The sequence below is a fragment of the Staurois parvus genome, unplaced genomic scaffold (genome assembly GCF_062004578.1).
Source record: "Staurois parvus isolate SC_StPar_1 unplaced genomic scaffold, SC_StPar_1.0 ptg000636l, whole genome shotgun sequence".
Lineage (NCBI taxonomy): Eukaryota > Metazoa > Chordata > Amphibia > Anura > Ranidae > Staurois > Staurois parvus.
In genome coordinates, this window is record NW_028318432.1 from 6,647,360 (window position 1) to 6,674,784 (window position 27,425).

At 40.4% G+C, this 27,425-nt stretch overlaps 1 protein-coding gene across 1 annotated transcript in view; it reads right to left on the minus strand.

Annotated features, from left to right (window-relative positions):
- CUNH10orf67 (chromosome unknown C10orf67 homolog) overlaps positions 1-27,425 on the minus strand; it is a 196,609-nt gene that overhangs the window by 110,271 nt on the left and 58,913 nt on the right. The window contains exons 6-9 of the mRNA XM_089693700.1: positions 18,542-18,689; positions 15,010-15,068; positions 12,002-12,067; positions 1,752-1,817 (exon numbers count right to left, since the gene is read on the minus strand). Of these exons, the coding sequence (XP_089549826.1) occupies positions 1,752-1,817; positions 12,002-12,067; positions 15,010-15,068; positions 18,542-18,689 (339 nt within the window). The remainder of the gene's footprint in view (positions 1-1,751; positions 1,818-12,001; positions 12,068-15,009; positions 15,069-18,541; positions 18,690-27,425) is intronic.

Here is a 27,425-nt window from a genome sequence, read left to right on the forward strand (position 1 = left end):
TATGTGAATGAGAACATGTTACAAATATAAAGTACAGTAGGTGTTTGGATGCAAGCATGAAAGAACACTTTAAGCAGAAACTATACTGATTTTAGGTTAGTTTTGAATGTTTTTAAAGAGGATATGTTTTTAAATGGATGTTTTATGTCTGCTTTTTACTATATATGTAAAATCATAGTTTGGTACACCAATGACTCAGGATTCATTGTAAGTGTACAGCATGAGCTATTTACATTTAGGCTCTTTGCACCTGATTGAAAGCCAATAACTCCCATCTGAAAAGCAAGGCAAGGTAGGGTAATAGGTCAATTCTTTGACTCACTCAGTTCTGTGTACATGTTTAGTTTGAGGTACTGAACTCTGTGAGCAACAGGCTTTTTTGCCCAACAGAGTAGCTAAAAGTAGGTAGGTAAACAATTAAAATGAAGCCTACATTTCCATCTGTTGGCTAGAAATGGAAATACAATATTCAATTTATAAGAACTGATGATAATAAACAAATAACAAATTTATAGTTACATAGAAATTGAAGCTAAATAAAGACAAAAGCTCATCAAACTGAACCAAAAGAAAACAAAAGTACCTAAATAACTAAACTGAAAACTCACATATACAAAACCCTCTATCCAGAGTGGCTCCAGAGGAAGGCAAATTTCCTCCTAAAATAATCTGATAATTCCCTAGATCAACAGTATCTGGTGTTATTACTCATAAATGTTATTAGCCTGTCCATTTAATAATTTAGATATTAGCCTGCGCATTTAGGAATCAGTCTAGTTTTTCAAACAATAAACTGAGCTGGTTAGATCTTGTTCCTGAGGGTGTCTATTCCACATTTTCACAGCTCTTACTGTGACGAACACAGTGTGCTCCCTTTTCCTCTCTAATGACTTTAAAGTGAATAACTTTGCAGCAAGTTTACTATATTGGACCACTTATGTATTTTTACACAGTAATTATATCCCTCCTTACACACCTCTTCTCAAGAGAGAATACATTCAGTTCACCTAATCTTTCCTCATAGCTGAGCTCCCCCACGTCTCTTATCAGGTTGGTTGCCCTTCTGTGCATTGTCTCAGGTTTCCTAACATCCTTTTTGTGAATGGTGCCCAAACCTGAACTGCATATTCTAGATGAGGTCTTACTAAAGCTTTATACAGGGGCAAGATTTCTTTTAAATATTTCATAGTTATTTATGTCTCCAAAATACTTATAATTTATACTTTGTACTTATACAGTACGTAATGGATCATTTCTCCTTATAGAAATATGATGTTGAGCAGTTTGAGTTTATGCTGTGTTGATATATTATGTAAGAGACTATTTTATTGTTTTACTGTATATGCACAGTTTGAGTATTTGATTTTTTTACCATTTATATAAAGCGTGTTTTAATTTGTGTATTTGATTTACAATGTTCATTGAAAACAAACTGCAATATCTTTAATCTTTGAGCATACAACACTGAGGAAGCCAGGCTTTTAAAGTAAGGCACTAATGATGATATACAAACTGCAGAGCTCATAAGTAACTAATCTGATTTCCATTTACTATGGTCAGACCAATGAAAGACATATTGTGTTGGCACTGTAGGTTACGCCATGCCTTAATAAGTAAGCCCCATGGCTCTGATGTCCTATTTGGTCATCTGCATCCTGCTGATTTCTCAACCTCTCAGGAAACACTGACCAATTCTAGAAATATAGTTCCATTTTGCAGTTACTTTAAATATATAGAGTTTTAGAATGTACCTCTTTTTCTTTTTCTTTCAGTTTTGATTTCAGAACATTTTCCATTTCTTCCTTTTGCTGATGCAGCTGTAAATAGAAAAAAACTATTTTACTAATAGTTACACACTATTTATATGAAGCAATGATTGGAATTAAAAAACTATCAGTTATTGCAAGATGTTTGTTGGATTAAAGGTCAAATTTAAAGTGGTACTTAAACTTTTTTTTTAATAAAAAATATGTTATACTTACCTGCTCTCTTACCTCCTCTTCTCCAGTCACGTGCCAGTGCTCTCCTCCGGGAACCTCCAGCCCTGTCTGCTCTTCCTGTGAGGCCCCAATGGTTGCTATGATACTCTTTATGAATTCCAAGGAAAATTTTCATTTTCTTTTGAATAAATCAGGGAAGGAATAGAGCCCTTGTGAGGTTACCTTTGCTGTCTATGTCCCGACTAAGGATATATGCCCTTTTTATTTTTGTATTTCCTACCAATTTCTGTTCCAGTGACAATAGTAACCAGTACAGAAAGTAATGAGGAATACAGAAATTACCAGTTAAAACAATCTATTGGGGACAACTGTCTAAAAGGGACTCCCCTTTACATAGGATTGGTAGGATAGAGGGGTTCCCAAGATGTAAACCAGCTGATCAGCGATTAAAGAAGAATTCCAGACATGGCATATTTTTACATAGTATGGGCCAATGTATCTACAGTATGTATATACCATACCTGGTTGATGCCCCTGGAAGCTAGAATTCAGTGAAATAGAAAACACTACTCTAGTGATCTCCACTTGCTTCCGACTTCCGTTCTGAGCAGTTGGCCTGATGCACTGTGAACTCAAAAGGTTGGACACTCAGTACATGCGCCATTCACAGAATTCTTTGCAAAGCATTGCTGACTGGGTGATGTAGAGAGCATGACATCACCACCCTTCTTCTCCACCTTGTTCAATCAGAAAGAGCTTTGCATTCCTTAAGAAAATGCAAATTGGGAACAGTCCTGCATGTGTGGTGGACATGCCCCAAAGTTAGACAATTCTGGACATTTCCTGATCTATTCAGTAACCATGGTAAATATCACATAGACTGCCAGGACAGCTCTTCTTAATGAGCCAGCTGAAGATATCCCCAAGCACACTCAAATATTAATTCACTTTATATTCCTGGTGGCCAAGATAGCTATTGGCACTGCATGGAAGAGCCCTGGATCTTTCCTTGCTGAAACGGCAACTGACTTGGATAATGCTTAATGAAAAAAATAGTACGCTCCGAGATAGGCAATCATAGTTTGATAAAGTCTGGAATCCTTGGCTCTCTTATCTACAATTACCAGCTGAATAGTGGTGGACTGGGCCCCCAGGTGGGTATCTCCCTCTTGCCCCCTTTCACTTCACTCTCCCTTTTTCTGTCCTTCTTTTACCTCCATATTTGCGGCTTTGCACTTAGATGAATACTTCATTGCCTTATTTGATCTGTGTGGCGTGTTAACATTCTTATATCTGTATATTGATATCAGACGGGCTACATACCCAGAAATGTCTCTGTTGAGCCAACTTTTATTGTTTGGGTCTTCTTTTTCAGGTCGCTTTTGTCTGATTTAGCTTTATATTGTCAATCGCTATATTTCTAAGCCCTTTTCTGCATGGTTTAACCACTTGCCCTCCAGAGGATATAGCCCCCTTCTTGACCATGCCATTTTGTGTAGGGCGCTGCGTTACTTTAACTGACAATTGTGTAGTCATGCAACACTGTACCCAAATAAGTACTTTTTTTCCCACAAATGGAGCTTTCTTTTGGTGGTATTTGATTGCCTCTGCGTTTTTAAGTGTTTGCCCTATAAACAAAAAAAGATTGACAATTTTGAAAAAAAAAAAACAACATTTTTGACTTTTTGCTATAAAACATATGCAGTAAAAAAATTTTTTTAAAAATCTATTTCTTTGTACATTTAGGCCAAAATGTATTCTGCTATATGTCTTTGCTAAAAAAAATCCAAGAACATGTAGATTAGTTGGTTTACGTGAAAGTTATAGCGCTTAAAATGTGATATATATATATATATATATATATATATATATAAATATATATATATCGGTATATATACTGGAATTTTATTTTTTTCTTTCTAATACTAGTAATGGCGGCGATCAGCGACTTATAGCGGGACTGCGGCAGGCATTCTGACACTGGGGGGAACTGACTAAATGTCACTGACATCCCCAGTGACACTAATACAGTGATCAGTGCTAATAAAAGCACTGAAACTGTACTAATGGCACTGGGCAGGAAAGAGTTAACATCTGGGATGATCAAAGGGTTAACTGTGTGCTGTGTGTGTTTTACTATGTGTGCTTTACTATGAAAAGCAAGCTGGTTTGTATTGCTCTGCTATGCAGAGCAATACAAAGCAGCATGCTGGTGCTGACGGGAGAGATCTGTATTGTTTACATACAGACCTTTCCCCTGTCAGTGTTCCTCGACGATCGTTGGGGACTGGCGAGTAATCTCCGGTGATCGACAGCTGTAGCCACCAGTGGCGGCGTGGGTAGGGCGGCTCGCGCATGCCCCTACCCAGAAATGCAAAATCACGTGTATATATATGTGATTTTGCGCAGCCCTGCCGCCCTGTAGCAGTACTTCTGCTATATGGTGGAGGGGAAGCGGTCAAACACGTTTCTTGTTTTTTGCACGCTTGTGCACTGCATACCAAAAACTATTGTTATTGTATTTTTTTCCTTTTGTGGAAAACAATAAAAATTACTGAAATAGAAAATGCAAAGCATTCTCTGAATGGCACACGTGCTGAATGCATCAGGCCGGCCGCTTAGCACAGGACCCGGAAGCAAGTGGAGATCAATGGAGTAGCATTTTTTACTTCAATGATTTCCATCTTCCAGGGGCAACGGCCAGGTACGATATATACATAGTTACATTGGTCCAAGCTGTTAAAATATACCATGCCTGAAATTCTTCTTTACATAAATATGACGGCATTCACATTAAACAAAACAACTATTGATTCTAGCTAAACTCACTTTTTAGTTTAAAAATCTCAGGCAACATGCCTAGGTGAAAAGAACAGGAACGAGGGATTTTAATATTATACAGATCATTCAGAAAAGGAAACTAGGAACATCCTGAGGGACGTAAAAACCTGCAAATCTTCATGGCTCTAGGAAATCAGAGCAAGGATCCAGGAACAATGTAGTCTTACCTTTCCCAAGACAGCATTTTAGGTGTCAGTGTGTTGTCTCTCATTGACAAAGTTTATAGACCAGGGGTCTCCAAACTTTCTAAGCAAAAGGGCCAGTTTACTGTCCTTTAGACTTTATGGGTGCCAGACTTTGTGCCCAGTGGATGTAAACAATGCCCCATCTTTGGTATTAGGGAGAGAAAAAGTTGGTGTCATTGGGAGGAATAGTGCCCCATTGTTGGTGTCGAGGGCAGGAATAATGCCTCGCAGTTTAGAGACCACTGTTATAGACTGATACTTTAATTCATATAATACATTTATTTTGAATGTCTAGTGAGTATAAAAGAGAATCACCCCCCCCTCCTTAAAAATAATCCCATTTTGTTGCTTTGCAGCCTGAAATGAAGACAGACACAGTTCTTGTTTTATCCAGCTGTATTTACTCAGTGTAACTTATAACATCCATGTGAAAGATATAAAACCAACATATCAGAAAAAATAAAAAAATTCAAAAACAGAATCACCGAGTTGGAAAAAGGATTTATCTGTCTAATTTTTTTTATATCACAGAAACCTTACATTTTAACAGGGGTGTGTAGACTTTTTATATCCACTGTATATACACACGAGGGTCATTCAAGTCAAACTGGGACTTTTGATTTCACAGGTATAAAAAGGGATGCTAGCGTGGCGGTACATGCAGTAGTAGGCGGCAAGTCTGTCCTATTACTGATAGGCGGCGCACATGTCACGGGCCAATCCAGAGACTATTAATCAAGATGGCAGACAACCGTGTTAGTGCGTGCATGGAACAGGGTGTGGTGATGACGTTTCTTGTGATCGAAGGCATAAAACCCACAGATGTCTACAGAAGACTTCAAGCACAGTACAGTGATGAGATGCTCAGCCTCAGTCAGACACTTGAATGGTGTAAACGTTTCAAAGATAGCCGTCTGTCTGTCAATAGGTACCAAGACAGCTTTCTGCTTTTGACCGACACAGAAGAGTTGAAGTCTGTACTGCGTTGAAGGAGTGTTTCCAGGCATTAGATAAATGCTGGGATATGTGTATCCTATCCATCACTACCAACAACACCACCATCAATTCCGCCCCGCAAGCCATGTCCTTGGCGTCATTCTGGACTCTTGTCAAATCACTTACAAACACATGCAGGTTCCACCTTCGCAACATCGCCAAGATACGCTCCTTCCTTACCCCAGACACCACTAAACTACTAGTACACTCCCTGATTATCTCACGCCTCGACTACTGCAACAACCTCCTCACCGGCCTACCCCAGTGCAGGCTCTCCCCGCTTCAGACCATCCTGAACTCAGCGGCTAGACTCATCCACCTCACCAACCGCTCCACCTCTGCCACCCCCCTCTGCCTATCCCTCCACTGGCTCCCTATTGCCCAACGCATCAAATTAAAACTACTCACTCTGACCTACAAAGCCTTTCACAACACTGCCCCTAACTACCTTTCTTACCTATCCTGATGCTCTTACCTAGCCCAATGCATCAAATTCAAACTACTCACTCTGACCTACAAAGCCAATCACAACACTGCCCCTAACTACCTCACCAACCTGATTCCCAGGTACCACCCTACCCGTACCCTTCGCTCTTCACAGAACCTCCTTCTATCTTGCTCCCTGGTCTTCTCCTCCCACGCACGACTGCAAGACTTCTCCAGGTCCTCCCCCATCCTCTGGAACCCACTACCCCAATCCATCAGACTGTCACCTTCCCTCCTCACCTTCAGGCGCTCCCTGAAAACCCACCTTTTTAGGGAAGCCTACCCCACCCTCACCTAACAGCCGTTCTCCTTCATTCCTCCTACCACTCCATCCCCCACATTCATTTCCTCCTGTACCACTACCCCCTCCCTTCTAGATTGTAAGCTCGAAAGAGTAGGGCCCTCTAACCCCTCGTGTGCTGTTTGTAGTTGCTGTACTGTTTCATGTATTGTCCCCCCCCTCTATTGTACAGCGCTGAGCAAATCCTTTGGCGCTATATAAACTCGATGTAATAATAATAATAATATTAGGGGAGTATATAAAAAATAAATGCAGTTTCCACTCCTTGAAATTTTTATTATATAAACTCAAAAGTCCTGGTTTGACTTGAATGCTCCTCGTATATATACACACACACACACATAATACTGTATATATTTACAAACACACAATCTAACAGATTGAGTGATATACTTGAGAATATCCAGATTACAAAATAGAAACCCAGCAAGTGTCCATAACCAACAGATCGATGCAGTGGAAAGCAGCTTTAGAAGAAAAAAAAAAAAAAGTAGCAATACTACAAAATCAAGCAAAATCAACATCCATACGTAAAAATATGCTTAAAAAATATAAGACACTAAAATAACCATAATTCTAAAATGCAGAATTTCAAATTCATAATGGTCTTAATTGCAGTGGTTGCAACACAGCTCCTAAAAAACGTATTGCTTGTTTGTTTGGCAACAATAGAATTTAAGCTTTAGCAAGGATTCAACATGCCAACAGTCTTCTCATTATCTCATTATTGAGCGCAATAAGATGCCACAGAACCCTTTATGTTTGCTAGTATGCCCTCACCAGTGGGTTTCATAGAAAGGCCCTATTGTAGTGGTGAAGTGTCGTTTTTCATGAATTTCTAAACCTGACAATGCACAAGGCAGAGCCTAGCAGAATCAAATAGTTGCCATGACTTGGCACGGAGTTTGACAAGTGGCATGGAAGTGACTCTTTACATATCTAAAGACGGTGGGATTTGGTGACAACGACAGTGGTGTCATATTCTTATGCCGAACATGCATGAATGTTGGGACCAAGCTGTGTTTTATTTTGTGATAAACAAGACAGGCTGCTTGTGTAACAAAAGCAGTTTTATTGATGCTGCGAGGAAGAGCGAGCTGCAGACTGCTCAGATAATGGAGCAGTAGGATGGGAAGCCGTGCTATCAATAGGCACATTGCTTTCTTGGTGTGAAGAGTTATGAATTATTACTTTCAGCTCACTTGTTTGAACTAAGAAAAACTGACTGCATAAAACAAGGCTCTCTTGTTCATGTAAGGTTCTAAACATAAAGCAGTCAAAATGGGGTGCTCAGACTTGTTTGCAGCCCCCCATGACTGTTCCATGACTCAAAAGGCAGAAAAAGATTGTACTATTAGATTACACAGGAATGAGCGTGGGCTACAGCATCTGGGTACATTGGTGCCACAGTTTTCAATCTGCTGAATGGACCACCCCAAACGTGTCTGCATGAGCTCTTCAAATGAAACACTGCTTTGTCCATACATGGCCATACAACACCTTCACTTTAATGAAACTTCCACAATAGTAAAAGTTGCTTCCCTTTAATTTCCTGCTTCCCCATTCACCTGCAGTGTAAGCTGCAGTAAATCAGGCAAGATACCCATGGAATACCCAGTACTTCAAGGTATGGGTGAATATATGGACCTCTCCTTCACCTCCGATAATGCCCTGCTAAGCATGCATATGGCCAATCACCAGCCCTGGGCACTGTCATGTGGGAGTGAGTGAAAGATCCTTAGCCCTGTGTAAGCTCCACAAAAACGTCTCTGAGCATACACAGTGCTTTCTACTGCAGCATGCAAATGACGCAGCAGGGGAGTACTGGAAATACAATGAAGAAATATCAGTAGTAAAGGAGGTAAATTATAAAAAAAACCCTGGTATCTTGTCCTAAATATGCAAAGTAGCAGGTTCTCTTTAAGCACATGAGGAAATTAACCAATTATTAATTTCCTTCAGGAAATTAACTATAAACTGTGCTTTGTCCATGCATTTTTATGCAACAGGTTCACGTTAATGTTGCCCCCGTAGCTAGTAAAAGTTGCCTTCCCTACTTCTCCATTCACCTGCAATGAGAAAAAGCCCTGTGTAAGCTCCAGGACTCTCTCCCCATGTGTTAGTGCTGGATGCCTATACGGTCAATCACTGTATGCTCCCCCATACATGGAAGTACATGTGATTGAGTTAAATGCTTTCCCATACCTGGAAGTACCTGTGATTGAGCTAAATGCTTCCCCATACCTGGAAGTACCTGTGATTGAGTTAAATGCTTCCCCATACCTGGAAGTACCTGTGATTGAGTTAAATGCTTTCCCATACCTGGAAGCAACTGGTATGTCCCTTTGCTTGCATGGTAAACACAGTAGTAGGGTAGCAAAGGGAAGGTGAGTATCAGTTCCTACTGTAGCTCTCAGCAGTTAGGTGCAGCCACCAGGCCCATTCACTATAATGACAGGACACCAACAGCTGCACATATTCGCATCTCTACACAGCCACCTGTGGTGCTGGATGCAGAGAAAATGCATCCAGCAGTGATCACCACAGGTAATCACTGGATGGGTAGAGAGCCAGATACAGGTGTGGCTGCCGGTGAAATGTCATTATAGTGAATTGGGCTGGCAGCGGCAGCGGCAGCAGAAACTACTACTATAATTCACACTTGCCCCAATTGCCAGTGTGAAGGTGGCCTATGTATGTGTTTTGTGGAGAGGTGGAGGGAGGAGGCTGTGGGTGGGGAACTTTGGGGAGATGCAATTGAAATCTGGGGGACAGCTCACCCCAGCACCCCCCCTAGATTCAACAATGCAGCATTTACTTACCTGGTGTCCCTGCAATCCCTGCTGCTGGTGCTATTGCAAACATGGCAGCCCTGGCATCCCTAGAGCTGTGCAGTTTCCTGGCTTGGCTGCTATCTTTTCATGATATCTAACCCGGGCCACATGCTAAACTCTCTGGGGCCGTATGCGGTCCCTGCTCTAAAGCATAACTTAACTCTCTAAATCATATTCAGCTAAAATGATATCCCTCAAAATGAGATTGTGTGTGTCTCTTTTCTGCCATCAAACACCCACAGAGCATCTTGTGCAACTGCTGAGAAAACCCATAGTACCTAGTACACACCTTACAATTTTTATTGCCAGCATCAATGAAAAGCTGGAACCAGGAATGCAATGTAAACTGTCCTTCTGGCATTAGTGGATGATCTAGTGAGAGTGACCTTTTGGTGTCAGCAAATTTGCTCAGAGCGGGAAGCAGCTCAAGCCATAAGAGGCATAAGCACATTATTTCTGTACCTAAAGACAAAAGCAGGTCTGTGATTCCAGGAAAAGGAAAGCAGGAGACATTCCTACACGGCATACAGGACATAAAGTGCAAATGTTAGTAGGTGTCAGAAAAGTTAAGAGACTTCACCCCAATATATACGTATATCATGTATGCAGTTCCACTTTCATGAAACAAGATTTCCACGGAGACTGGCAATAGCTTTCTATGAAATCCAGTCATCCCATTATCCATTGGGGTAGCTTTATATTGATGATTGAGGCACAGCAGCGTGATGACCAAAGCATGCCAGACCTATAATATTAGAGCGATCCAATCATGGAATGCTTGTTGAATGAAGTCAGGTTCAAAGGCACAACTAAAGGTACCTTATAGTTCTTTTAAAGTGACCCTGACACTAGTGAAAAAAAAAATTACAGCAGCAGCAGCATGTAAAACAAGAATAATTACCTCTTCAGCAAATGGTAACTCTAATATTTGCCCTCTTGCAAAGCTAGGACCACCACTAGTATTTAACACTTCCAACTGCTATGGAAGCAGTAAGTGCAAGATGAGTCTGCGAAAAAAGCCTGTCAGTGGGCCAATCGGCAAAGGCACCTTGAGTTATGTCTAAGAATGGGTAGGAGTCACCTGCTTTACCTAAACATCAATTTAAAGCCACATTTTATTTGGTGAAATAAAGAAATTTGATGTTTCAGTGAGGAAGACAACTTCTACCTATTCTTAGACATATAATTTCAGGCCAATTGGACCACTGATGGGCTTTCCTTCACAGACTCCTCTTGCACTTATTTATTCCTCATACCCACCTGAAAACCCTGCAGAGAACATAGGATGGTACCCCCATGGCACTGAGAGCGACCACCTTGATCTTGCATAGAGACAGGTTTTCTTCACCTGTGCATTTGAAAGGTTGCGTGTTTCCCACCATTTTTGGTTACCGCAGCCTCAGCAGATGTAAGTAAATTTTTTTATCTCTCCTCTTCCCACTGTGGAACTACTTTCTATGGTTACCTTTTGAATCAACTATCCTTTTTGAAGCAATTTATTACTCCTGCCTCCCTGTATTATTTTCTGATGAACACCCTGAACTACATCAGAGATCCCTGGCCAGCTCTTTAGGTCCAAACCCTTCTGACCATAGTTGACCACCACACCATACACCCAGTTGTTATGGAAGCCTTGTCTACTGATGCATGCTGTGGTTTCAGCCGTCTACCACTATGTCACTACTGTGTCCTACTTCCCTACAGTCCTTCTGCACAGTATTATTACAAGTGTCATTTAAAACCCAACTCTGGGCAAAAAAAAGATTTCCCATGCAGTGGGGTTGTGCCCACACTGCACGGGTCAACTGCTTGTTTTTGTCTTGGGGATTGGAGAACAGAAATATACTTACTTGATCCTCTGATTCTCCCTGCACAAGACTGGTCCCTGTGGCTCCTGTTCCCTGCACTCTAGTGTTCTTGTGAGTTGGACTGTTCCTGACATCATTACACCCTTAGATCTGCTCTGGGCATGAGGATGTCAGAAACAGTCCACCGCCGGATCATAAGGGAGCAGCGTTTGCTGGTGGAGCAGATGATCAGGTGAGTAAAAGCATTCTCCAATCCCCTAGACAAAAATGAGCAATTGACCTGTGCAGTGCAGGCACAGCCCCACTGCATGGGAAACTTTTTTTGGTCAGAGCTGGACTTTAAACAAAAATAGATACTGAATATATGATAAGAATAGGTATTGTACCCCTCTTCATCACTTACATAAAACCTGGCTAGACTCAGGTGAACAAGTGTCACTCTCATAAATTTATGAACCTGTGAATTGAATGGGCACATTGGGAATAGTAGTTCTTCAGCCATTACAAGAAGGTTGCCCACAGTACTTTTAAAGAGCATGAAGTGAAACACGTGCAGAGTATACAGCACACAAGTATGGACATGTAAAGAACTAAAGATTACACATCTTACCAGAGTGGCAGCAGCAGATTTTTCGCTCTCCAGCTCCATTTTTAGCTGCTTCTGAGCACTAGACATCTGAAACAAAGAAATCACTATTATATTTTACATTACCAATATAGAAATATTGCAAAGTATTTGATACAGACATGCCTAGAACCAATGGTTCCTCATGGGCTAGTGTGGGGGTTAGAGGGGGTGGCAGTAAGCCTTAAACTACAAAAACAATGATCTTTATTTCTTGTTTCCCTACCACTGAGCATTGGCGGCTGAATCAGGAACTGTTTTAATTAATCATGGAACATTTTAAGTATTCAAAGGCTCTTAATATTTATAAGAAATAACACTGTAGAACTGCCTTTGGGAATCAGGAAAGAATTTCTCCCCGTCACAGCAAATTGAGTCATGCTTTAATGGGTGTTTTTTTGCCTTTCTCTGGATCAATTGTTGGTTTTAGTTTTCAGGATGAATTTGATGGATATGTTTTTTTTTAACCTAACTTTGTAACCGTATACTTACTTCTCTGCACACCCCACTGTCGATGTGAATGGACTAGTGCTTGCAAGGACAGGCAGCCTCTGTACATTTAGGGAAGAACCAGTTAGTACCAGCAGTCCCTATGGAGGTAACGCTACATTGCTTTAGGGCTGGTTCACACCATAGAAACGCAGTCCAGAAGCGTTCACGTATGCGCGTTTTTATTGCATTCCAGTGCATTTTTGATGCATTCTGGTTAATTTTTTACACTCTCTTTTTCTCCAACTTAAATAAGGATATGTGTATTCCGGTGCATTTTAGATGCATTTTACTGCGCTCCAGTACAGTTCAGTGCAGAAAACATGCAGCATGTTCTACTTTTTTTTCTGGAACTGACTGCATTGGTGTGAACTATGCCATTGGAAACCATGTAACCTACTATCAATTCATTTTTTATACAGAAGAAAAAATGCACTGGACTGCATGCGGTATGAACTGGCCCTTAATTTAAAATTCGGTTCACAATTGCAATTCCAAAACTCACTCTTTGAAATTCCTCCATTTTAAAAGTATTTTAACAAATTCTATTTATTTGTGATTTTTACAGAGCAGTAACATCCAAAGTCCACTTTAAAAATTCACCAGAGTTTTAAGCAGTATAAATGCCATACAGGAGTGCTTGTAATACAAACCCCTTCCTCTGTAGAAGGTCCATCTTTCTTTTCCATTCTATAAGTTTATTTTTTTAAGTCCAACAGGTATTTCAACAGTTTTCTTTGCTCCTCATTAAAATTTCACAAATTTGATTTGCAAATTTCAAAAGTCACTTCACTGCAAAGGCCTTGTGAGCATCCTGTAGATAACAGCAGGCAGTAATGCCAACTGACCCAACCGCAGAAAAGATGTTCATTTTCATACACATTGGCCTGCACATAGCCCTAACCTAAACACTGAACACCTTGGGATGAATTGGAACACCAATTGCGAGCTCAGCCAGCATCAGTACTAGACCTCAGGGCTGCTGTTAGAAATCATGGGGCCCCATACCACCTACCTGACAGGGCTCCCTACCCCCTCTCTCCCTAGCCTGGTGGCCGCCATTAGAAATCATAAGGCCTGTACAGAGTGAATTAGCATTTGTCTTTTGTGGCTGCTTCATTTGTTTACATTCAGAGCCATTCACACACACCTGCAGACCTGTAAAACTGGAACCTGTGGCTGTATTCATACAGTCGCTGGGTCCCCATAGAGCAGGGGGGTCAAATTAGCGACCTTCCAACTGTTGCAAAACTACAAGTCCCATCATGCCCCTGCCTTTGGGAGTCGTGCTTGTAACTGTCAATCTTGCAATACCTCATGGGACTTGTAGTTTGGCAACAGCTGGAGGCCGCCAGTTTGACACCAATGCCATAGAGTAACAGACAGCTGCAGCCACATGAACAAACCACTCATTCATGAGACCAGAGTACCTTTCAGAATGAGCCCTTAATTATGTTTTTCAAATTATTTTTTACAGTTTTCTTATTTACATTTTTTGACAGCCCTGGGCTTTGGTGAAATATTAGGGCTCATAGATTACTCAGTCCCTTTCTCTGAAGCCTCAGCTGCACTGCAGAATGAATGAACAGGAAGCGCTCTGTACAGAGGCTCCCTTTTCATCCACAAACCAAAGCAAAGTAAACAGGTTACTGTCAGGCCAGAAAGGAAAGGATTAGATGATGCTGGACGTTCTGCAGCCAGAAATTGGCTGACTTGCTTCAGCTTCTAATGCACACTGTGAGACAAGCACAGTGTGCAGTGACATCAGAGTTAACAATTCCAGTTCAGAAGAGGAGCTCTCCACCTGTGCAAGGCTTAAGGAAGAGCTGGAGGTCAGGTTTAAAAGACTGCAACTGTTTAGGACTCAGTACTTTAGGCAAAGTAAATGCTATTCCATTTACGTGTACTTGAATTTTCTATTGCTGCAATATCAGTTTTCGGTGGACTGAACCTTTAAGTAAAAGAGATAAATGACTTATTAAACACATAAAATATACTACCTGACTGTTCCTATGAATGCAACCGAGACCTCTGCTTTTCTTTGTGCTTTGGAAGCAAGTTTTAAATCAGAACCTTTCAAACAAGCTACCCTAAAAGAAGAGTACTGAGCAATTTATTTGTATTTTGGTACTTTGCACAGAATTGTCCCTTGCCACTAAACCTTGTGCTGATTATAAATTGATTAGGCAGCCTACACTTTTTGCTAAATGATAGCACATTGCTAATAATGTAATAATTTCATTTAATGGGCTATTGCCCTGCTCTAGTCTATGGCATAATACAGTTGTAGTTAGCCCTGTAATAAACCGGTTCTCTATGCACCGCTCTTTGATAGGCTGCTTGTCAACTTTTCATCTCCTTCAAATAAGCCATCAATCTGAACATACAAAACAGTTTTGTTCGCTGGTCTTTTTTTTGGCCTGTTTTGTAACAGATTGAGATAATGCTACAGGCTGGCTATTAACATACGTAAAAAAGCCATCACTTAATGTCAAAAGTCACACCTTTTCAATGGTCCTTTGGTCCTCTTCCATTCTAACTTTCATGGCGCCCACATCCTGATCTGGAACAAAAGAACAAAATAGCAGAGCGTGAAATCTGATTCCTGTGGCTGAGCATTGAAAGCTCGCTGCAGAGGTCGGCACAGAAGACCCGGTCAGTTCTTTGTGGCCGAGTGTCCTGGCATCACTCTGACCCTCAAAGCCGCCCTTGACATTCGAGGTCTTTTCCCTGCTGTTCGGCCGGCTGCTTGCAGGGAAATTAAGAAGTAAGTTCAAGAGCCAAGTGTGGCTCAGAGGACCTCCTGCTTTTCATCAATACCAATACTGGACATCCTCGCTGTTAGTCACAGCAAATACGAAGGGCTTTAGCAGGTGGTTCTCCGAAGCTGAATAGCTCTGGCATGAAAAGATACGAAGTCCCATTAAGTCATATGACAAACATGTGGGCAGAATATGGTTCTTGTCCTATTTCACAGATTAATGATCTCATCTGACAAGAGTCAGTTACATGAATCTTAAGGGTTTTTTTTCGAAGGTGGCATTAATACAGTAACAGTACCTAAGTATTGTTAAAACCTGGACCTGTAGGTGGTTGGGCCAGACTAATGATCACAGCAAACATAACCCTCTATTTTTAATGCAAACTGTTAGACAGGGCCAATTCAGTTGTTTTGCAGGCTGGTCGGTAAGTGTGCAGGGAAATCTTTTGTTTGTTTATGCTGTGCATTGCCCTTCCATATGCACCTTGCTGTATAGGCCAGTTATAGATTGAGTGGTTGCCACTTTCTTGTATAATGATTACAGCTTTCATAAAATTTTTTAAAGCATTCTCACTTGTCTCACGAGGATCTTTAGTCTTCAGAATATGAACACCAATAGAATAAAAGAGTGCCAATATACTCATCATCATACTTATGGCCGTTGCATTCTATGGGTCTTATTTTATCATTCTGACAACCTAAAATGGAAATATCTGATTGAATGTCATGAGTTACTCTGCTTTGCTCTACTACTTCTTTGTTACATAAGTACGAGGGCTCAACCAAAAGTGATGTAAAAGTGGGCATTAACATTTTATAACTTACATAGGTCATTCAGATTTCACACGTTGGTAGAGTAACTCTTCCTCTATGATAACTCTTCTTCTTTACAAGTAAATAATGGATTCCGAGCAGAAACAACATGCCATCATTGAGTTCTTGATGAAGGAAGTGTGCAGGCTGTCCGACACTTACAGAAGGCTACTACAGAATTTACAGAGATGATACTGTTGACAAGAGCAATGTCTTGCCATTGGTGACTCTTGTCAATGGTGTCATTTCCATAGACATTCTGTAGCCTTCTGTGGATGTCAGACAGCCTGCAACCCTCCTTCGTCAAGAACTGAATGACGGACCGTTGCTTCTGCCTGGAATTTGCCTTCAATAAAGAAGAAGTGTTTCTAGATAGGAAGAGGTATACAGAGATGATACTGTAGGAAGAGTTACTCAACCAACATGTGAAATTTGAACAACCTATGTAAATTATTTTAAAAACTGTGCTCAATTTTGCAGTACATCTGGTAGAGACCTCGTAATATTTAACAATGTTGATTCTGCTGCTAGCATCAAATGTCTTTGAAGGAAGTTGCTTTGCCTCTCTGTATGAAATACGCTAGTGAGAGAGCAGTTCAGTGCAGTGCAGGGAGCAAGTTCAGTGGTTATTTTCATAGCTTCAGTTTGCCCTTCTGCTTGCATATATTCACACAGCATTAAACAATAAAGCTTGCCATTATAAAAAAAAAACCAAAAAACACACATTTATATATGGACAAAAATTCGATCTGTCTACAGCCACCTCATAGGTACATTTGAGACCTCTGATATAGCAGTCTTACACAGTATTACAGATGGTAAAGAAATCTTTCACATTAGTTCTTGCCCCCAGGTGAACTTCGTATTCCCTACCACACTTATGCATTGGTACTACTATGATAATCTTTATAATGCCCAGATGTTTAGAATGGGGCAGGGATCATTTGAAAGAAAGTTTCCTTTAAGAACTGGCTGATCCCAGAGGTATCTACTCCCTCTCCATCAATGGATAAAAGCAGGCCTATACTCCTATACACCAAATTCAAAACAGCTTTAATAATATATAATTCAAGCAAACTTGAAAAAAGAAATGTTTCTAAAAATGCTGACAAGCCTGTGAGCAGGGATGCAGTGTGGTGTGCAGGGGTAGAGAACACGCAGAGGCAGAGTGCAATGAACTGAATGTATTGAAAATGTTCTAACAAAGTGCAATCAGACCCAGCGGGTGAGCACAGCAGTCCAGTGCCACTTACAAGTCTCACAGTAGAGGACCTGTGGCTTTGAGCGATGCTCAAAGGAGGAGGAATGAAAGTTACAACCCAATAGGGGAGCTACTCCAAGGAGGAAGACATAGTACCTGCACTTTTCCTACTCCTCTGGAACATTTCCCTGCAGCTAAGTGCTTTCCCTAATAGATTGGGAACCCGTGCCTACTCTAGCCACTTGCAAAATGCGTGCCAATTTAGGGGGCCAGGGACTTAAGTAAGCTTTGCCCTCACCCAAGATGCGGAGGTCACAAGGGGACCATTGTCCAGTCATACAGGTGACCATAGGAAATCATCGAAGAATTAAGTTCCCCGGGACTTCCTTCCCCTTCTGTATTGACGTTTTGGTTAAGCACCACCTACAGCCGGGTATATGGACTGCACCTGCCTACATGCCAATCTCGTGGTGTAATAACCAGAATAACCAGAATCTAGTTTCCTTCTTGCAGCTGGTCACATGCACAATCCTTGGTGTGGTGTCTGCTGATGGAGAAGGCCTTGGACTTGGACCCCTTCAAGAGCCGGAGCTGCTGATTGGCTGGCTTTGCCTGAATACCAGTCTATTCTTTGGCAGGAACCATGTGACCATCCCAGGTGGGAGCTCAGATTTCACTTACCCTAGCACAAGATAAGATATTCCGCAGTTTTGTACACATTTTTATCCATATACCAAGCTTACTAAATTTTAATTGAACACTGAAATAAATTTCAGTACCGGTAGTCAGACATTCTCTGGTGATAGGGGTATACAAATAATATATGTAAAAACAACCATTACACCAGATTCATATATTTGCAGTGTGTTATTGCAAGCATGTTAATGACATTATGCCTTGCATTACTTTGGATTGCAGTTCATTTTGAATAGCCTGCCAACGCACCACAATGGACCTTTTATTTCAACTGCAACCTAACTTTTTTCAAGTGTAACATAATGGTTTACATCTGTGCATTGTGGTGTGTTGGGCATGTGGTTTGGGTGGTATAGGCAAGAAATGTTACTGCAACACAATTTCTACATTACTGCAATGCAAAGTTTTGAATTTGGCCTTAAGCAGTGGAAACATATCCATATGTCCATTCGCCATCTAATATTCATGGTTAGCATCAGCTGGAAAAAAAGACAAATTTACAGCCAATATTATTGCTATGGAAACCTCAAAGCACAAAATTTTTTTTCTTTTGCACAGTTTGTACCTAATGAGTGGATGCGTTTCTCTTTCTCCTTCAGGACCAGTTCCAGCTGGAGGACCTTGTCCTGCAGAGCGTCCATCTCTCCTCTCATCTCCTTATTTTCTTCCAGCAGCCGCTCTCTCTCCGGGTCATCTTCTGATTGGTAAACGATCTGCAATATTACAGACTCTTTTTATTGTAAAAATGCACAGAACAAAAAGGCTTTCTAGCATGCTGCTGAGCTGTAATAATTATCTAGGATGCTCGTCATATTGTTTCCTGCATACTGCTGCATATTTAAAATATGAATAGGAAAAAAGGATGAAGGCCGAGGGAGAGGAAAAAAAGGGAGTTCTTGAAAGCCTCGAGTACATTACATTCAAAGACTATAAACACATGGGGGCATTTTTTATTGACAGGGATAATGCCTATCATACTGTTTTGCATGGCCTCATCATTCAGGTCAATTTATTATGGAGGCTGAGTCCAGGACGGCAGCTGGGCCTAGCACACCCACACTTCCCCTATGAGCTTTTTTTATTTAGAAAAATATAGACCGTAACTAGGGTAAAGCTGGGAGTTTTGTGGTACGGACAGTGCTGGGGGGTTGTGAAGTGCTCTTGTTGGGAGGGGGGCTTGTTGTCTTTGTACTGTTCCTCTGTGACAGCGCAGCTAGTGTCACAAGGAGCACATCACATGTCAAAGCACTGAAGTTTTCAGCCTGGAAGCCGCATGGAGTCCATCAGGCCCACTGATAGCAGCACAGTTGGCTCTCTCCTTGGTGCTGCTGCATCCACCCGCAGGTCATTCATATTCTGAACATTAACGTGGCTTTGCATGCTTGTCACACAGAGGGCCGTGCAGGCGTCTTGTGCTATTGAGCCCTTTCCCTTTAAATCTCTGGGCCAACGGTGATTACCTTGTAAGGCGGCTTCGGGATAACGCCCAACAAAAGCCTTTAAAGTTATCATTTTCGCAAAGCAAGGCCATTTGCATTTTTATTATGCATGCCCCTTTTGTTTAAAGCTTGCCACTTGTATTATGAAAAAGTCTTTTTCGAAGGAGGAGGAGGCTCATTGCCACTGATAACATTCATGGATCTGATTCAAAGGCTTTCGGAGCGTTTGAAGACACTGGATGATGGCTGTCTAGACTAAAACATATACTGTAAATATGCAGGAAATTCACAACTTAAAATGGAATTATACGATGCGTGATAAGTAAGATGTCAGCAGATCTCAAACCACCAGGCTTAAAAAATGAGGATAAAGCAAAGTGAAGTAACTGCTGTACATTGATGGAATACTGTTGTTATTGGTTTACTATGAAGGTCTGTATCACTCTATACTACAAAGCACATTATATAAATGCAACAGTTATATGTGCTTACACATACACCCAACATCTGATTTCCAAAAAAGAAATGGGGAAAAGAATGCCAATGGAAAAGTGGAGCATTTACTAACAGCATTCAATCAAGTTCAATTAGTCAAATGAGGCAAGAAATCAAATCGGTTGTTATGGTATCTGTGTCAGTTTTTCTGCCAGTCCTCGTTACTTGCAAGAGGAGCTTCTTTGACACCCAAGAACACTTCATCTGTTTAGCCAAGTCAACATTTTTTTCACCACAGACATAATTGCCTTCATGTTGTTTTTGACATTTGATAATATTTTGTACTTATATGTTTTTTAAGGCAATCTAGGATACACAATATATGTTTTTTTTAATTTTCAAAAAATATATTAAAAACAGTAAATAAAAATTGACATACACACTATAGCAGGCTTGTCCAACCCATGACCCAAAACAGCTAAGAATGTGGCCAACACAAAATCATAAGCTTACTTAAAAATGTTGATTTTTTTTAAAACTTTTTGTAAAAATGCGTTTACACTTAGCGGACACACGCAGCCAAAGAAAAAAATTTCACAGTCTCTTTACTGGACTTTTTAAGTTTTATCACCCTAAAGAAGAATATCCCACTCTTCACAATCATGCCCTATTCATGTCATCAGTTTTCGGCAGCACCTATATTTGTCAGCAACTATTTTCAGAATGAAACACACAATGGGCAAGATTAGAACTAAAATATCTGATGAGCACATTGAGAATTTATTGAGAATTGCTACTACATCAATAGAACCAAATATTGATGTGTTAGTTTATTAAAAACAGTGTCAAATATCACACTAGTTCTATGTTGTCCTCTTTTACTTTTATAATAAAGTATTTTACAAAAAAAACATTCTTTACTCTGATAGGTACATAATCTACATCAGTGATCGTTAACTTGTGATCTGACCAACTTTATCTGTTCATCAGCTCTCCTTAGCGTTAGTGTATTTTATGTTTGGCCCAAGACAATTCCTCTTCTTCCAATGTGGCCCAGTAATGTCAAAAGGTTGGACACCCCTGCACTATAGAACATTTTTGCCTGATGAAGATTTAGAGTCAGTAGCAATAGTTGAGGAGTATAAACTGAAAAACTAAGTTAAGATTAACAGTACTAGTTTTTAAAACTACTAGATAGCTAATGGTGAGTGCCAAATGTTTAAGAAAAATAGCCAAATCGGTGCCATGCAAGCAAAAAAAAAACTACGCTGTTTCATCACATCACAAAAAACTGTCATGGCTTACGTTTGATATATTTTTGGAATTACTAGTGTTCTCACAACAAAATCTATCTTATATTACATTGTTGGGTGCATGAGCAGCCTATAGTTGTGGAAGAACACTTTCTTGATTCTGTCACGGGTAACATGAATAACAGGAAACCAGTATATGTTTTCCAATTTGGATTGCTGGCTCAAAAGCATAGCACAAAACATTTAATATACTATATTTAAAATTTACTTGGCTAAAACAGTATAAAAATAGTTCTAACATTTTTTTCAGTCCTGCAAAGGGCTGCAGAACAGAAGGTTTGTTTGAAAATGCAATACAAAGAGCATTGGTATGGGGCAGTTCAACATGAGCATTTTTGCAGCAGTCAGCACAGTGGTTAGTGAGTTTTGCTTAGCTGTTATAGGTTTCTGTACTTTGCAAATTGTTCTTTGCCGTAATTGATATAGGCCTTGACTTTTGCTGCCTAAAGTGGTTGTAAACCCTTACCTGCATGCAGTGAAGTGACTGGCCTGCCTCAGGTGATGCAAAGAAATGAAACAAATCCCACTACATATACTGTGCCTGTTTATCTGCAGCCATTTGTCCTGTACATCCTTGTACTCAAAGATGAAAAGGATTATTCACAATCTCACAAAGCAGGGGACAGAGCTGCAGTTACACACTGTACAAGAGCTTTGAGAGCTGATTGGAGGGAAGGTACACACCCCCATCACACAGCACCCAGGAACAGAGCTGAGACTGTCAATCACAAGCTGTGTGCTGGAAATCCCTCTCCTGTCACCGTTTTAGCTCTTGGTGTCAGGAATACTTGTCAGAAGTTACTCATGCAGATAGCAGAGGAACTAGACAGCAGAGAGAAATGAAGTGCTTTGGACAGAGGCAAGTAAACACTATAGAAATATGTGCTTGCTTCAGATTAATGTCTGAGGTTTACAACCACTTTAAAGTCCAACTCCACCCTTTTTTATATATACATACCTATGTCAGAAGCCTTGAGGCCAGTCACAGCATGCTGTGGGAGGGCCACAATCTCCTAGGTTGTAAGATCTAATGACAAGGGCCCTCTGTTTCCTCTTGTACCAAATTGTATTGTAACTGTAATGTCTACTTTCATTTTGTAAAGCGCTCCACAAACTGTTGGCGCTATATAAATCCTGTATAATAATAATATAGAGAGTGTTGTTGACATGGTTACTATACTATGAGCGCTGGGTTCTATGGTGACTCTTCCCAAGGGGAGGTTCAGTGACATTCTGTACTCACAGTAAGAGGGTTAAAGAATATTGGGAGTCATTCAGCCTGGAACAGGATGGGCATTGAATAGCAAAAATGTAGGTCTTCAGGTGATATTTTCAGAGAGGATATAACTATTGTAGCCAGAGCTACATTGGTTATTCCTATAATTGCTTGCCTATTTAATTAAAAAAGTAGACTTGGCCTTTAAATAATAACAGTGTTGTTTCTTTTATACCAGGGTACTACAAAGTAGAGGTATTCTCCATGCCACCCAATCACATTCTTGCCACACACACATTTTAATCCAATTGCCCTATCTCAGAGATGTTTCTCAATGTCAATCAAATGTAACAAAAACTGTGTGCCATTCTTTTTAAAAACAATTTTGATCACTTTTGTTCACGTTGGTTTAAAAAGAGCTCCCATGGACTGGAACATTTCTGATCATCTTCAGTGGAATTTTAAGGTGTGTGATATGGAGAATTATTATTTTCCTTTTGATTTTTTCATCTGTCATTTTCAATTGATCCTTAAAGCCATCTTAAAGATACTGCATGCCAATTTCAAAAACACCAATTCCCCCCCCCCCCCCCCTAATATTTATATAGCAAATCTGAACAGATAAAAAAATATACCAGAAAATATGTGCATGGCCAATCACACCGATCATATTAAACATCTTGATCACATCTACATAACATCAAATGAAATATTGACCCATGCGCGGCTACATTAGATGAAGATTAGAAAATCAAAAGCACAGAGCTTAATGCTAAGCCTACTTTTGTGTGTATTGACTTTTCTAAATGAGCCCTGATCTGTTCAAGGAGTAAGAAATTTCCAAAAGAAGGTTGGAAAAGCCTATTTTAATCCAACTGGTAGTATGATGGTGGTTGCTGAGGATTGCAGAGTATCCCTATTCACAACAGGAAGGAAATATCAGCTAAGAAAAGGGATACAATTATGTGATGAGAGATACTCAAAGTGAAACACTGCCCATAAGCCAGAGAAATATATAGGTAATTTGGTGTATGTTTTGGGATGGTAATTCTTGAGGACAGGTGCACTTCAAAGGCTTGGCGACACATACGGATTCCAAACAAACACAATGCATGGATATGGTGGGAAAAGAGAACTTGGCTCACAAAAGCATACTGCGTGAATGGGACTAAAGCATAAAGTGTACTTTCCTCAATGGTCGCTACACTCATTTGCATGACTTTATTGAGGAGTAGAAGTGATCGTCCCATGAGGCATCATGAGAACCTATTCTAGATGGCAAAATCCCAGCGGGGGCAGAGAATAAGATGCTTCTGGCCCTCAACTTTATGGTGCCCATATAAAAAAAAAATCTAAAAGTCATTTATTAGTAAATGATGCCACTGTGGAAAAATCCTCAGTACACCAGACAAACAAACACAAGTCTCTTCAGCCTTGAGGTCTCATGATTAATGAGTCTGAAGGAAAAACTATTTTGTTGTCTCTTTTCAACCAATCAGCTTCTTCCATTTATGCCTCTAGTGCTCTATAAGAGAATGAACCTTTCATCAAGTACACGACATCCATCCATCCATTGAGTTGGGGAGAAGATTGAGGTGTATTCTTGGGAAGGAAGGATTGATTGAGAATGCCTGGAAGTCTCATTGCTCATTCAGCTTAATACCTCAGCTGACCATCTATAAACTGCCAACACTGGGGGATTTGTTAGAAGATTACATGAAGATTAGACAAAAACAATCACAGCATTCTAGGCACAAAAATTAATTTGGGAGATATCAGTCTAAATGATTTTCCAGCTTGTCTGGAAATATTCCTCTGCAGATGGTTGCTTTCGATAAAAACTATAATTGCAAACATACCAATTACAACCTATGTGACATCTACTTCTGTTTACAGTGAAAAGATCAAACATGACCACCTAAACCAATATTGCACAAGTTGCATGAACTAAAAAAAGAGTTACTATAATTTGTTCTTTCATTCTATCATTTTATTATTAGTCTCTGATTCGATAAACACATTTCTAAAAAAACAAAGAAAAAACTCTAAACAACCTGTCACATGTATAGCTAGCCTAAAGTTTGAGGATTTACGACTGATATGTCTGACAGAGAATCTGATCTGCTATCTGTCTAACCAATCAGCTTTCATGTCACAGCGTTCTGTGAGGGAAGGAAAATATAATCTGATTGGCTGTTTTGAGAAACAATATTATGAGATCCATTGGGTCATACGATGTAATTTTTATGCTTGGACTACAATCTGCAAGCATGTTGGTTTAGAATAAACATTTTACTGCACTGGTATCGTGAAGGTTTACATCGAAAATATTAGTACCTTTTACAGTGTACAGTCATCAAACATGTAAAAAGCTCTAATACTATAAAAAAAAAACCTTACAGAGGGAATCAAGGCTTTATTTTTAGCAATCCATATCCATAATTACACCTTACATGCCTTACATCTGCAGTCAGTATTCTTGTTATACCAGGCAATAAATCTCAGTCTTGATTTGGGGTAACAGCTTCTGTGGGGTGTAGTGGTGGCATTGTATTAAATGGCAACCATTCTGCCTCTTCCTTTGCCAAAAAAGTTTCAAGCACTGATTGGAGGCATTGTTTTGCTTTTTCTACATCCACCTCAACCTTACTGAGGTTGAGTGACCACAAAGTACCTTACTGAGTGAGTGTCTATTATTGTACTCTATAAAAGGTTAGTATGTAACTTACCAGACATAAGGATCCATGATACAGATGATAAGCTTACATATTGTGGTTAAAATACAAACTAAATACTTTATGAATTTTCTGTCCTTTGGCCAATTGGGAATCATTTTACGTCTGGTTCACACTAGTGTGGGCCACACGGCCCACGTTTGCTCGGGCACGGCAGCCTATTCATTGGAATGGGCTGCTATGCATGCACCTTTTTAAAAACACGGTTGCAGGGAAACCCCATGGTCTTACTGACCATGCGGTTTCCGAACCAGCGATCACGCTACAGGCTGAGATGTGTGGGGGTGACATTCAGAGTGAATGGCAGCAACCACACGTCTCACAAGATGCAGCTGTGGAAATGTGTGATTCCTGCACCAGCAACCAGTCAGCAGCCTGCAGGCTAGTGTGAACCCAGCATGAAAGAACATGTTTATGGCTACCAGCCTGTCTGCTTAAAGCTGAAATCTACAGGGCGAATTCAAGGTGCTATGCCACTTTGCTGGTGTTAATTGCTCTTGGTACTGTGTTACCCTTAGTTAAAAAAAAAAATCTGTGACAGTTTTGAGTCGGATAGCAACTCGTGCTCCAAGTCAAGTAATTCTAATTTGCTCCAACTCTACATTATGGCAAAAGACCTGCGCCAAATTCTAAATAAAATGCAGACAGTTCATATCTTATGAAAATGGAGCTAATTAAGACCAACAGATTTTGCAAAAGCGTCTCCCATGCGTTCTAAAAGTGGTGCAGCATGTGCCAAATTTTAAGTACAAGTTCTAGACAATTACATAAATTTGCCACTGGCATTTGTACCACTTTTTAAATTACATGTAAGACATTTTCGCAAAATCTGTCTGAGCCAGTCTTTATGAATTCCAGGAAATGTTTACAACTTCTGCTTCAATCAGTAAGCATACCTTGGATCAGGTTAAAGTAGACCTTAACGTAAAACTCAGTTTTTCAGTGTTAAAAAAGTACTACACATGCTTAGCACCATCTTTTTTTCAAATGTAGACAGATAGTTATGAGCAAAAAGTGAAGATTTGTTCTCTTATAGGCTTGAGGTGATTGTAGACATATTAGTGCACTTGCAACAAAAACATGTAGCTACTGTCTGTGATACTTTATTTGCTCCAACATTCAGATTTGCAGGACAAGCTTTTGGGGTGTACCCACTTCTTCAATGTCCAAGCAGTACTCCTTGGACATTGAAGAAGGGGATACACCTGAAAAATTGTCCTGAAAATTTGGAAGTTAGTGCAAATAAAAAAAGGAAATTTATACCAGTTGCCTGAAATTCCTCATTAGGCATAGCAGTTTCCTTCCTTACATATGACATTACCTAGGCACCCCTGTCCCCTTACACTTAGAGCAATATATGATCATCTAAGGAATATTGCACCCAGGGGCAGACTGACAACTCATGGGGCCCCCGGGCAATAGGGGATCATGGGGCCCCTGTGTCTTTGTCCAAACTCAAAAAAGCATATGAAAAAGGTACCAGGGGCATCTCATGGGGCCCCCTACTGACCCCGGGCCCTCGGGCAGTGCCCGAGTTTCCAAATGGTCAGTCCGCCCCTGATTGCACCCACACTCTCCTGAGCTTTGGCTTGTCTTCCTGAGCACTGTAATGATACTTAATAAGTTCACTACTGTGCTGCTCCTTGTTCTTCTGAGGGTTTGATGGAGAGGAAGCTCTTCCTGTGGTTCAGCAGTGTAAGAATCTTCCTACCCCAAGTTTATCCACTCTTCTATGGTGCGGTCCATGGGCCTGTGTCTCATCCACCTCTCCTGCGACTTATTCATCACCCCAGTTAACTTATAACTTGTGGAAGTTGATATAAGGAAGCAATGTCCTTCTCTTCTACCACAGTTCAGAAAACGATCAGCCTCAGAGAGCCTAGTGGCGGTTGGTCCCTGGTCCTATTTTTTTTTTTTTTTATGGCACAGTTTCCACCATTTAGGTCCTCTGTAAATTTCAGTAGATGCAGCTAACATTAAAAACACATTAATACCAAGCAAACGCAACTTGATATTATGTCAGCCTGCTGGTGCCAAAAAAAAATAGAACTTACAGCTTAAGTGAAGTTCTCCTTTATATTGAGAACTTAAAGTGATGGCAGTCCTTTAAACAGGTTCACCTTGAAAAATGTAATTTTCTTAACCCCTTGCCTACCGGGCACTTTCACCCCCTTCTATCCCAGGCAAATTTTCAGCTTTCAGCACTGTCACACTTTGAATGACAATAGCGTGGTCATGCAACACTGTACCGAAATTAAATTTTTCATCATTTTTTGGAGACAGATAGAGCTTTCTTTTGGTGGTATTTAAT